We start from the raw sequence: 13,236 nt of genomic DNA on the forward strand, positions 1-13,236 counted from the left end.
TTCATAAGCTTGCTGCTAGAGAAAAATGAGTTAATACCCACACAGGCACTTAAAGGGAACCTTCTACCCAGTAAGCGCCCAATGCGTGTTGGAAGGTTCTGTGACAGATGAGCAAACTGAGGCCCAAAGCGGGGAAGCCATTTGCCCAGATCCTGGGCTGGGCAGCCTGGCTCCTTAGGCCACACCGGGAGCTACCATGCTGCACCCTGAAGTTCAGCGCCCCCACCGAGCGTCCGGCCCCCAGCAGTGCTCGGGGGAACAGTGGTTCCCTCTGACCTCACCCAAGTCCACACGCACATAAGGGGAAGAAAGCCACATCCAACCTGTACATTTATTTACAAGGCACAAGCTGAGAGCAGGTGGGGAACTGCCCGATGGCTTTCCCACTCCTCCGGGGCCTGCTGACCCCATGATTCGAGGCCATGTGTGACCCTGAGGATGAGGGCCCACTGTGGCTGGGCTGGGCCCGCCTGGCCCTCAGGCAAGCTCGGGGGTGGTCTCCTTGTCCCCCAGGCCTCCCCCCGCCCCCTCCGCCAGGCCTGGGCTGGGCGTCCTTCTCTCACACCGAGTTCCTGTGTGTTGGTGGTCGTCGGGAAGGTGGGCGGGGGGCCGGGCCGGGCCAGCTGGTGTGTGCTAGGCCTTATCTGTTGGGAGTGGGGAGGCGGGCGGGGGCATGGAGGTCCTCTTTCACAAAGCCTGCTCTGTCTCCCCTGGCAGCTGGGCCTTAGGAATTGGACTTGCTGCCTTCCTGCCCCACCAAGGGCCTCCCATCCACAACCGCAGAAGCCCCACATGCTGGGACCCCCAGCCTTCCTGTTCCAGCTAGGAGCAAGCCCAAGCCAGGGATGCCCCAGGTGAGGCCAAGCAGGAATCACCAGGGCAGCAATTTCCAAGAGGGGGAGCCGGGGAGGGAACAAGGGCCTGTGGCATCTGGGCTGTGGCTGACGGGCCGGGGGCTCTGTCTGGGGAGGCATTAGCAGGATCGATTCAGGCCACATCTGAGGCGGCTCACGTCGGGGAAGCAGTCGCTGCGCGGGGTCATGGGGAGCCCCGAGCCTCCCAGCCTGGCGCAGCCTTGTCCTAGCCAGCCCACCCTGGGGATCTGGCCCGTCTGCTCTGGCCTTCTGGGCTGTGTGGCCTCAGCCCCGGCCGCTGTGCGGCTGCATCCAGGCTTCAGCCTCTCCTGGGGCTCAGACCCCCAGAGCCATGAGTGCTCCCGAGCTGCTGATCTTCTTGAAGCGGTTCGCAGCACTGACAGCAATGAAGTTTTTCTGAGGAAGGAGGAAAGAAGGATCCCCGTCAGCTGCAGCGCCATGGAGAAACTGTGGCATAGCAGAGCGCCTCCTAAGCTCTCCTTCATTCTCCAAGGGCCAGATGCGGGGGAGGGTGCAGTGCCCAAAATGGCCACAGGAGGTGCTATGACACCATGGCTTCAGGACGCCTTCCTTCATTCCACAGGTAGGGCAGCCAGACCTGAGCACCTCTCTGCTCTAGATGCTCCAATGGTTCCTATTTCACTCCAACTAAAACGTAAGCCCCTTGCCATGGCCAACAAGTCCCTCCACCCCCTGCCTCCCATTCCTCTCTGACTTCATCTCCCTTCACCCCTTGCTCATCCCACTCCAGCCTTACTGGCCTCCTACTTTTTCGTCATGTTTTGCCAACCATGCTTGTGCCTCAGGGCTGTTGCACAGGCTGTTGCCTCTTCCTGGAACACTCTTCCTCCAACACCAGCATGGCTCACTCCTCATCTCCTTCAGGTTTTTTGTTCACATGTTTCTTCTCAGTGGGCCCTTCCTGACCACCCTATATAGAAGTGCAACCTCTCTCCTGGCACTCCTGACCATGCTTATTTCTTTCCAGAGCACTTCCTTAACCCTTTTTCATAACTCCCTACCCTCTATCCAAAGTAAGTCCACAAAGACTAAAATCCTTGTCTCTTTTGTCCACCAGTACACTCCCAGTGCCTAGAAGGAACAGATACTCAATAAATATTTGTAAAATGAAGGGAAAGGGCCAGTGATGGGGTCAGAGATCTTTTCCTGTGCCTGAGCCTCAAACGGACACCCCTCCCCAGGGTGGAGGGTCACGGATCCAGGACAGGAACCAGCCCAGGACAAAGAGAAAAGCCAACCCTGTTTTCCAGACAGGGCTAGGCCTGGTCCATAGGAACTGCCAAGGCAGGGCTAGTGGGGCCTGGGATCTGCCAGGAGCTCTTCCTGCCTGCAGCCCCTCCCGCCACCCCACCCCATCCAGTGGTACCTTCCAGCGCCTCTTCATGAGGTATTTCTTAAGCAAGATCTGGGACTTAAGGCGTCGGTTACAGCGCTTGGCTTTCTCTGCCAGATTGTTGAGCCAGGGGTGGGCGAGGCACTGGGCAGCGCTCATCCGGGCCCTGTGGGAGGGGGCAGTGTGGTGAAGGCGGGCAGCATGCCTGGGAAGCACCAGAACGCAGAGGGCCCCGGCCTTCTTCCTGCCCTGCCAGCACACTCCTGCACAATCACACACACACACACACACACACACACACACACACACACACTGGAGTTGCACACATGGGGTCTGTGTCCTCAAGTGAGCCTCACCTCTGGTCCTTGACAATGAGGTTGGAGACAAAGTCTTTGGCCTCATCGGACACAGCCTCAAAGGTCTCCTCATCAAAGTACCAGTTGGCAGAGAGAACATTGTTTAGGGTCTCTGTGTCATCGTCTCCCAGGAAGGGGGAGAGGCCGCTCAGCCTGGAGAGAGAGGATGTCAGGAGGTGCTGAAAAGACCCCCAGGCTCTTGAGTGGGACAGACCTGGGTTTGATTCTGGTTGGGTGACCTTAGGCAAGTCACTTCCCCTCTCTGAGCCTCACTCTTCTCCTCTGTAAAATGGGCATAATCATCCCAGCTTCCCAGGGTTACACTGAAGAAGAGGGATGACAAGGGTATAAAAAATGTCTGCTGCTCCTCTGCCCCCACCCTGGGTCATCAAGGATCTGCTGTCTAGGAATGTTGACTGGGACACTATGCCTTCAGGGGCCTTCACTTCTCCATCTACAAAATGGGTACAAAGTTCCCCTTTCCTGGCTCTCCCCAGCATGCCCTCTCCCAGCAAAACCCTGATTGAGGGAGCAGGGGCATGGAACCCACCTCACCAGGACCCCAAGTCCAATTTTGGTCTCAGCTGCCCACCCCTGTGCCCCACCACATAGATGCCATATTCCCTCAGGACTCACAGCATATAGGTGATGACCCCCATACTCCACATGTCTGTCTTATCGGAGATTTGGTCATAATTCACCACCTCAGGTGAAAGAAACTCTGGGGTCCCAAAATTCACCTTTAGCTTCTCATTGGGATTATACCTGAGGGTGAGAGCAAGAGCTCAGAGCGCAGACCCCCCAGCCCGTTCACTGCACCCTCTGCACCTCCCCTGTCCCCCGCCCACCTCAGAGGCTTGCCCTGCCCTCCCCACCCACCGACAGGGTACCTCCGTGCCAGGCCAAAATCAATGATCTTCACCAAATGGCCCGTGGTGTTGACACACAGGATGTTCTCTGGCTGAGGAGAAGGGGGTGGCCCAGATTGACCTCTGACCCAGCTCACCCTGCCTCCCCACCCAGGTCCACCCAAGTCCCAGACTCTCTGGGCAGCCTGTCAGAGACCCCCAGACCTGCCTGTTCCAGGCACAGACAAGGACCCTGATGCCCTGAGAGGGTAGGAATCGTCCTCTCCTGGCCTCCTTGCTCCTCCCACTGGTGTCTAACTGAGTAAGGGCTCAGTCAAGTCTCCTGGGAATCCTGTGGCCCCAGCACAGGTCAGTGTGTGAATGATGTTCCTGAGAAACCAGTCCCTTCCTGCTCTGGGCCTCCAGGTAACACAGGGACACAGGACTAATCTGACGTTGCAAAGCAGAAGCATTTTAAGTAGTTAATCATGGTTAAAAGGCAGGAGACTTTGCACAACAAGCCTGCCTTCCTAATCTTCAACACCTCCCAAAACCCCAGAAACCCTAGCTACGTGGCCACAGGGCACCTGGTGTGTGTTGCCACTGTCCCCTGAGCCGGGTGCTGGGCCCCAGAAAGGTCCCAGGGTACCATCTTCTGGGGGAACGAGACAGACTCAGGTCTCCTTCTGGAGGACACAAGACTTCCTGAGGAGCCCTGGGAAGGGTCTTATGGCCATGGTTCACCCAACTTCCTTGACCATGAGACCCCTTTTTGATGAGAAATGTATTGCTATCCTGAAAAAACACATTTTAGAATAAAGAGGCTTAAGACAGCTTCTACCCAGGATGTTGTGTTTTAACTGGGGACCCTGCTCTGGCTTTCACAGGCCAACGGCAGGCCTCTAACACTGTGGGCAGAGGCCAGCTCCATCTAGAATCTCCGGAGTCACCCTACGCTTTCCTTTCCCTGTCTCCTACCCCCTCCCACATCAGCAAATCAGGTTGGTCCCATTTTCAGAACGTACCCATCATCTGGCCACCTCCCTTCCCTCCGCCATGGCCACTGGTGCCAGCCCCCACCGCCTCTGCCCTTTGTCATGACAACGGACTCCTAGATTCTCTGCCATGAAGTTGTCCCATGGAAACCCCTCTCCTTACCCTCCTGGCTTCCTCCTGTGTCCGTGGGGATGCTACCTGCACACCTGGCCCGTGGGCTGTCAGAAGGCGCGTACACCCCGAACAGCTCTGACCCGGAGCCAGCACAGAGCCGGTGTGGGCCAGCCCCAGGCCTGCTTCCGCCCAAGGTTCCGGCCCTTGCCCACTTCTTTAAGTTCACCTTGTCTGTCTCCCCATTCCTCTCATGGCTTCTCATCATGCTTGTCGTGGTTTAAAAGGACCTATTGTAGGAATGCCTGTTTCTGCCACTGACCTGGAGGCTCCAGGGGACAGGGTGTGTCCTTCGTCATCCCTACAGTGACACCCGTGCCCAGCACAGCATGCAGCCACAGAGGGGTGGCCGAGCACAGCAGAGGAGTGTGATACCCATTTATCAGAGGAATGAACCCAAGTACTAGCCGCGAGGCCAGTGGGCGGTAACTGCCCCTCAGTGTCCAGACTGCGGCTTCGCCACTGGCCCGGCCACCGTCCTGGAGACATGAGCCCCCGCACTGCCGCTGCTCCCGCCTACCCCATACCGCGGCTGGCTGCCCATCCCAGGCAGCTGCCACCTTATGTGTAAGGTGGACCGAATGCGTAAGGCCTTCGGGCTCTCCCTGACAGGCTCCGTGCAAGGCCCTGAGCAAGGTCAGAGGAGGGACAGAAATACTCTTTCATGGAACGATTCTCCTAGTGCCTAGCTCACGCTGGTTGCTACTATACTACACGGCTTTGTTTTCCAGACTCCTCTTCTAGAACCTAAGTTCCTTGAGAGCAGGCATCTTTGTCTACTTTGCTCATTGCTGGGTCTACAGCACCTCGAGCACTGCCTGCCGTGAAGTAGGCCCCCGACAGATCCTTGCAGGACACAGGAACCAACGCTCAGAGCGCCTGGGAGGGGCCAGCTCCACGTGGACATTTAAGCAACCCTTAGCGAACTGTAGGCATGAGACGCCAGGCTTGGGGCTCCCAGGACAGAGGACGCGTGCTCAGGACTCTGCTACAAGTCCCTGAGAGCTGGGACCAAGTCTTGTTTCCTCTCTGTTGGATCCCTGGCTCCTGGTACTTCGGGAAGCCTCAACATACCCTTTGGGATCTGCAGCTAGAAGGATAGAGGGAGGGAGAGGACGGATGGGAGGGGGGCAGGAACACCGGTGGCGACCCTGGCTTCATGGGGTCCGCTGCGACTCCTGAGCTCCCCCGGGAGGCCCCAGTACCTTGAGGTCCAGGTGCAGGACTCGCATCTTGTGCATGAAGAGGATGCCGTCACAGATCTGCCTGACAAACACCATAGTGTCCACCTCGGTCAGCTGATAGTCCTCGTCCACGATCCTTTCAAAGAGCTCGCCGCCCTCGATGCTGTGTGCACAGACCCCTCTGCAGGCTTGCTTCCGGGCTGGCTGGCACCCCCACCCGGCCCCCTGCCCCACGGCCAGCACTCACTACTCCATGAACAGGACTATCTCGTGTGACGTCTCGATGGCCGCGTACAGCTGAATCAGGTTACGGTGGTTTAGCTGGTTCATCACCTCGATCTCGAGCATCACCATTTCCTGGGCACCGGGGAAGCCAGGGCCGCCAGCTGAGTGTCCCTGCTCCCTGTCCTGCCCCCTCTGTACCTCTGCCCTGGACCGGACCCATCAGGCCCGGCCAGGACCCCACCGCTTGGCCTCCTCCTTGCCGGCCTCTCCCTGTCTCCCATCTCTCCCCACCCGGAGCCCGTGTCCTCACACCCTGGTCATTCTGGCCAGGACTCCGTTCCTTTGCCAGTTCTTCCCTTCTCTTCCCGACTGGATACTGGGGTGCCCGAGGGCCAGTCCTCTGCTCACTGCTCTCCCCACTGCACTCTCTCCCTGGGCTTTCTCCTTAAGTCCCAGGACTTGGCTGATCCCTGCAAAGGTGACTGATTCCCAAATATGCATGTCTACCTCTGAGCACGCCCTTGAACTGCAGGCACCCACAGCTCCCACGGCCTATCGGCCATTCCCCTCGGATGGCTAAGACACTCCCTGGATCTCTCAGGTCCAAATGAAACACTTGCCATGGCCTCCACCCCACCACTGAGCTGTCCTCAGCTTGCCTGTTGGCAAGAGGCCTGCCCCCTCGCCCAGGTGTGCAGGACCTAAAGCCAGGAGCCGTCCCAGATTCCTCCCATTCTCATACCCAGGCTCGGGAAATCCCTCTAGAGTTCAAATCCAGGAACTTCTCATCAGCTCCACCACCACTGACTTCCTGACCTGAGCTGCCGTTATATGTCACTTTGAGAAAGGGTGAACGCCAGCTGTCACAGCGGTAGCTTGAAGTCAGCTGTGGTAGGAATGTGGATACCAGGGAAATTGCCAAATGCTACAGATCAGGCCTCTCACCCCTGCCCATCCCCTCAGCACCCAGCATCATATCACTGCCCCAATTTTTCCATTTTGCCCGTGATGCTGCTCCTTCATTCACATCTCACTCTACCTGCCGCTTCCTCAGACAGGGCTGACCTCACCACCCTATCCTCGCGGCTCCCATCGGCCCCCACGCTCCTTGTACCCTCCCTGGCTCTATTCTCCTTCCTGGCACCGCTCAGGTCCTGACGTCACCCTTCCTGTGTGCGTCGTGCGGGGTTCTCTGCCCCCGTCTCGAGCGTGTCGGCCCCGGCGGGCAGGGACTCCGACAACTCACTGCCCCTTCCCGAGCCCCTGGGGCAGCAAACCACCCAGAAAAAGTACTCACTAATTCATTCATCAAGAGCTGACTCCAGTTAATCTCACAGCACATACGTCTGGAGCATCTACACCGAGCCAGGTCCTTGACAGAGGCCCGGAGACCCCGCGGTGGAGCGGGAGGCCGGAGAAAGGCAGAGTCGCATGGAAAACACACGCCTTCCTGATGTGCGATGATGGAGAAGCAGCGCCACAGGGCTCTGAGCCTCTCCTCACGCTCCTCCCAGGTTCTAGACCTCTGCACGCGCTGTGTCTCTGCCTCAAATGCCCACAAGCTCCCTTCTCAGCTCCCCTGCCTCTACCCAAGGGTCCCCCACAGACTTCTGTCGCTCCTGGCCTTCTCTCTCACAGTCCCCTCAGTCTGAACCCCCCTGCCCTGCCTCTCCAGCTCCTCCTTCGAGCCTTTACTGGAGAGAGACTGGCCCGCTGAATCTGCAAGCCCCTCCACAGCCCCCTCCTGACCCCTGCCTGACCCCCACCTGACCCCTGCCTAACCCCCGAGTGACCCCTATCCTAGCTTTCCTGAGCTACAGCCCTCACCACAACAGGGGGCTACGTGGTCATCACCCCCTCATTCCCCATGAGCCTCTGCCTACCTTCACTCATTCATTCACTCTTTGATTTGTTCCTTAAACAAGCACTGCCCTCGGCCTCCTCTGAACCAGGCCCAGGCCAAGTGTGGAGGCACAGCTCTAGACCAGGCCTGATTACCTGGGCACCCCCTGAGGGCAGAAACCATATTCACTTCACTTTGGGACACCTGCCCACCCCTACCCACTGTGCCCAGCGCAGGGCCTGGCCCAGAGCCTGCGCTCATCAGTATTTTCTGGATTGAACCAAACAGAAGGCAGGAACGTCCTGGGCCTAGAAGGGGAATTCCCAAGGATAAGTTCACCAACTGAGGTGTCTTGTTTATGGGTGGGGGCTTCAGGTCCCTGTGGCAGGGTTGTCCGTCTGTCCATCTGTCTATCTGAGTGACATCCTCAGCGCATCAAGGTTCACACACCAAGCCCCTGGTGCAGACATATGGGCAGAGGGAGGTGAGAGGTACCCACTCAAAGAACTCCCTCTCCTTCCCATGTAGCCGTACTACCCCCAGCCCCTACTACCTTGTCTTTGGGTGTCTGCTTCTTGATGACCTTGGCTGCCAATTTGAGGCCTGTGGCTTTCTCTGTGCAGGTACAGACTGCTCCAAACTTGCCGCTGAGGAGAGAAGAGTTTGGGAGTGAGGGGGTTCCCAGCGGCCCAGGGCTGAAGTAGGGGGCCTGCAGTCTGCTCCTGTCTGGGTCCCCCTCTGTGAGCTGGGACACCTGCTCCGGTCAAAGTCAGGAGCTCTTTGGCAGGGACAGTGGCTGAACCACACCAACCATGGCCACAGGACGGGTAGACTCATCCACAGGCAGGCCCCTGACAGCTCACAGCCTTGTGGTAAGCATGGGCCTTCAGGCTCTGGGCCCCAGGGGAAGGCACCTGGAGGGCTTTTTATGAAGCACTTTGAGGGGATCTGGGTGGTGCATGAAACTGAAACAGATGGGAAAATGCTGTTGGTTTCCTACGGGAAATACTGAACAATGAGCGGTGCGTCTGTGTGAGAGACAGAGTCATGAGTGCGAATCAACCCATGTGACAGCTTGCGTACGAGGGAGTAGGTAACCCCGCAGAAGTAATTGTGTCCACGTAGATGGTGTCCAGTTGGGGTGTGTCTGGGTCTTGCACAAGAAAGAAGTGAGGCCCTGGGGCTTGACACTCTCCTGCCTACACACCAGGGGCTCGGGTCCCAGATCTCACCCGCCCAGAGCCTCCTTGGAGTTCAGGCTGAATTGACTGTTGACATTCCCGGGCCTCAGCTCCACGATGCGGTGGGGAAAGGGGGCTGGGGGAGGCGGACAGTCATCTGAGAAGAGAGCAGGGCCATCACAGTCAGTGCCAGGGGCAGTGGACGAGGTGCCCCAGCACCACCCCCTCCTGCCTGGCCCGGGCCCCATCCAGGGAAGTTCACCAAGTGATACCTGGGGGACAGCTGGCTCCAGGATAGGGGCTAGGGGGCCCAGTTTCCAGTTCCAGCTCTGCCACCAACACACAAAATGGCCTTGGGACTCTGTCAGAGGGGGCTCAGCGTCTCCTGGCACAACAATGGGGACAGCTGATTGGACTTCTCAGACCCTCCCACATCCCAAGGTTTCTGCATTTCCATTAAAGGAAAAAAAAGGAGGGGAGGGGGCAGGATGATAATGATGGAATGCCAGAGAGGCATGACTATGCCTGAATGATGGGGTAGGTGACGGGATCTGCCTACCATCCCCTCTAATTACACTACAAGCTGGCCTGTTCTCCGGAATGGCTGCCCAACCTGGGAAAGGCCCAAGGGCGGGGCGGGGCGGAGGGGTGGCAGGGGAGGAGACCGGGACCCGAGATGTTTGGTAGGGAGAGGCTGCCACCTAGCGGCAACCACGGGGAACAGCGGGCCCTGGCGGCTCGCAGGCTGAGTCATCGGGAATGGAAACCTCTTTATAAATAGCAAGAGGCAGCAGGGAAGCAGGGCTGGTGATAAATCTGACAGCCCTTGGAGGTTGTTCAGGTCCCGTTACCCCAAGGATGTGATTTCTGGAGGGGGCGGGGCAGAAGCCTCTGCTGCTGCCTGGGGGAGGAGGCAGGGCTCCTGGCTGCCGCCCAGCCGCCAGGCCCTCCCACCCTGTCTGGGTGGCACTGTGCCGCTGACCGGGCAGCCTGGCTGGGCTTCCAGGGCACCTCAGTCTGGAGGAGGGGGTGTCAGGACACTCTGGGCTCTTCTGACCCCATCTCACCCCACACCCATCCCTGCTGCACCCCCACCCAGGCCTTTTCCCTATGCACCTGCTCCCCAAGCTTTCTCATGCTTGGTGGCTCCTGCTGCCCGCTGGATAAACCACCAAACCACCCAGCCCCTTGTCTAATCACCAGTTAAGGCCACTCCACGGTCCTGCCCCATCTCACGTGCCCAGCTTCCTTTGTCACTGCTCCCATACAGGCACCTGTGCTCCTCAGCTCATGAACCTTCTATGGCTCTCATGACCCTCGCCACCCATTCCAGGTTGCCCTTTAACTACCAAAGCCTGGCCTTTGAGCCCTTCTATGGACTGACTTCAAATTCCACTGTCTAGAGAGTTGGTGCTCCTCCAAAACCTGTCTGATTTTTTTTTTTTTTTTCAAAACCCCTTTATAGACAAAGTAGAAGAAAGTCTACAGTGAACTCTGAAGTGGGTCTGTTTGGACAGGTTCAAATGCTGTCCTAGCTGTGGATTTGGGGCACTCACTCCATTTCCCTTTCCCTGAGCCTCCATTTCCCCATCTATCAAAAGGGACTAGGAACTTATACTTCTTAGAATTGTGCATGGCTCAGAGCAGCTCAGTCCTCTAAACAGGGAGACATGGGGACATCTGGGGAGCCCCCTTCCCTCCCCAGCCCCCACCTGCCCCTGGCCTACCCAAAATCTGGAAGCAGTCCTCCTCCCTGGCTGTGAGACAGAGGTCCTGCCCCACCTCCGATTTCTCCGAGGGAACAGCCTGGAACTCGATCCCGCTTGAGGTGTCCCCTTGCACCTTAGCCTGGCCAGCCTGGCCTGGAGCCTTCTCTCCTGCTTCCTTCTGGCTGTCTGCCAGGACGTTCTTCCCTCCTTCTGCTACCTTGGCTGGCCCGGGATCCGTGGGGACGGGAGTCACAGGCACCCCTTCAAAGATGAGCTCTGATGCATCACTCAGGGGCTTCTTAGCGGGCAGATCCTCAGGACTAGAATGTGAGAACCCAGAGGTGATGCCTTCAATGACCACAGGGTTGTTTCTGCTTCCGGGAAGCCTTGATGCTTCCAGAGCCTCTTCTGCAATCTGGAGCTGATACAACCACCCCCCCCCCCACAACCCCGTCCCCACCGCCGCCCCAAATGCACTTCATACGACATCAAGGGATGTTAATAATACCATGCATGTCTGTGGTCATTTTCTTGATGATCGATGCATTAATATATCATTAATATCTACTAATAGGATTGTTGTTTTGGTTAATCATGAGGTGGCTACAGTTAGATTATGAAGCTCTTGATTCATATAAACTGGGAATGCAACTGATTAATCAGTGATACCAATGTATTAATTGATATTAATACATAATTCAGCCTGATACAGTGATAGTATCATGGTTTACAATTTATCGCTAATATCACTCATGTGATTAGCATTCAGGTTCGTCTAACAGATGGCCTCATAACACTGGTGCTATACTATGGTTAGGAAAGCATTAGTAATGTTCTATCAATCTGATGATTAGTCATGTTTCATATTATAGTAAGAACGGAGATCTTTTCCTCCCGAAATCTCAGTCCTGCCCTCAGCTAGAACCAAGTTCAAGGAGTAAGGGAGACTTTGGCCTCCAGATGCTTCATGAAGAGATCTTCAAGGACCTCTCTGTCTTGACATTCCAGGTGTCTGTGAACTATCACCAAGTCCTGGTTTCTGCAGGGGTACAACGTAGGAAAGCCAATGCCCAGGACAGATGTTAAACATCGGAACTGCCCGATCTAGCACGGAACACAGTGGCAATGAGGTCGAGACAGAGCAGCTAAATGCACCTGCTGTAGACAGAGCCTCAGACCCCTCCCCACCGCCCGACGGGAGACATTCACCTGGAGATGATGGCAGGGCAGCTGGGGCTGTGCAGAAAAGCGGGCGAGCCCCTCCTGGCCCCTGCTTGGCCCTCCACTGCCTTCTTGTGTACCTTGGGCTCTCTGGGGCCCTCCTGCTTGGCATCGGGCTTCTTAACGCTGGCCTCGGCTGTCGCCGTCTGCTGGGGCAGGGCTGCCGGCTGCCCAGCACTGCCCTCCGCAGGCCCCGCACCCAGGTTGCCTTCTCCCTCTGGGCCGGGGCTGCTGCTTGAGGGTTGGCCCACCGCGTCATCCTCTTTCTTTAGGGCCGCGGCTTTGTCGTCTTTCTTTGGGGTGGGTGGATCAGGCTCTTTCTTTGGATGTGGGGTCCCAGGTTCTTTCTTTGCATCTGGGGGGCCAGATTCTCCCTTTGGGTCTGAGGCGCTAGGTTCTTTCTTTTCATCTGGGGGCCCAGGACCTTTCTTTGGATCGTGTGGGCCAGACTCTTTCTCTGCGGCCGGAGGTCCTTCACCTGCTGTAACTTTAGGTGTCTCGTCTGCAAAGGAGGTGGGATCCCAGTCCGGATTCTCCCTCCTCCCCCAGCCAGGCTGGCCAGAGACCAGCTCCGGGCCCAAGTCCCCACCTAGGCAGCAGCTTGTGAATGTTTATCCCTGGGGCCTGGGGCCATTCCACGGTTTCTAGAGATGGGCTGCTGAGGGCCTTGGAGGCCCTCGTGGGAGACTCCGGGTCCTCAAATGCACCTTGATGCCCCCACCATCCCTTGCCCTAAGTGTGTGAGTGCCCTGCACAGGGCTCCTCATTTTCCCAGTCTCTCCAGGGAGGGCTTCATGTCGGCCCTCGACCCAGCCCAACTTTACCCAGAGATCGTCCTCATTTCTGGGTCCTTCGTGCGCCATACAAAAAGGCCTGGGGCACAGAACTCCCGCTGAGGAACGGGCCCGGCCCTGAGTCAAACACCCCTTCCCAGGCTCCTCCCTCTGCCTCCTGCCCCAGCTTGGCACCTGTTGGTGGGCTCTGGAGTCCCAGCTCCACTGCTCCGTTTTCTGTCGCCATGAGGTAGGGAGGCGTGTGCTGCTGCTTGTCTAACTCAGGTCTTTCTAGCTGCAGAAAGAAAAGTGAGGTGTGTCAGGCTGTCAGATTCTCCTCTTGTCTGGCTGAGAGGAGCCAGGGCCAGCTGACTGAGGGGAGAGAGAGGTACCTGGAGCAGCGAGGGGCAACCTGATGGCCGCCTGACTTGCAGCGGCTGCCCAGGAGCACTCCTGGGGCAGTTGTAAGGGATTGGGCTGGGTGGGCAGAGGCGGGGGCA

The 13,236-nt window shown here is 57.6% G+C and overlaps 1 protein-coding gene across 1 annotated transcript; it reads right to left on the minus strand.

The window, feature by feature from the left end:
* Positions 1 to 319: 319 nt before the first annotated feature.
* Positions 320 to 12,983, minus strand: LOC111141709 (myosin light chain kinase 2). Its single transcript, XM_022494490.1, has 13 exons — positions 12,932 to 12,983; positions 12,388 to 12,465; positions 11,952 to 12,279; positions 10,761 to 11,062; positions 9,085 to 9,190; positions 8,406 to 8,499; positions 6,032 to 6,141; positions 5,806 to 5,947; positions 3,476 to 3,546; positions 3,222 to 3,350; positions 2,586 to 2,738; positions 2,263 to 2,395; positions 320 to 1,271 (listed from the first exon to the last, which is right to left on the minus strand). Exons 1-13 carry the CDS (start codon positions 12,981 to 12,983, stop codon positions 1,191 to 1,193), a joined length of 1,779 nt encoding a protein of 592 aa, XP_022350198.1. The 3' UTR covers positions 320 to 1,190.
* Positions 12,984 to 13,236: the final 253 nt, after the last annotated feature.

Source organism: Enhydra lutris, unplaced genomic scaffold, assembly GCF_002288905.1.
Source record: "Enhydra lutris kenyoni isolate GAN:26980312 unplaced genomic scaffold, ASM228890v2 scaffoldscaffold6, whole genome shotgun sequence".
NCBI classification, from domain to species: Eukaryota; Metazoa; Chordata; class Mammalia; order Carnivora; family Mustelidae; genus Enhydra; species Enhydra lutris.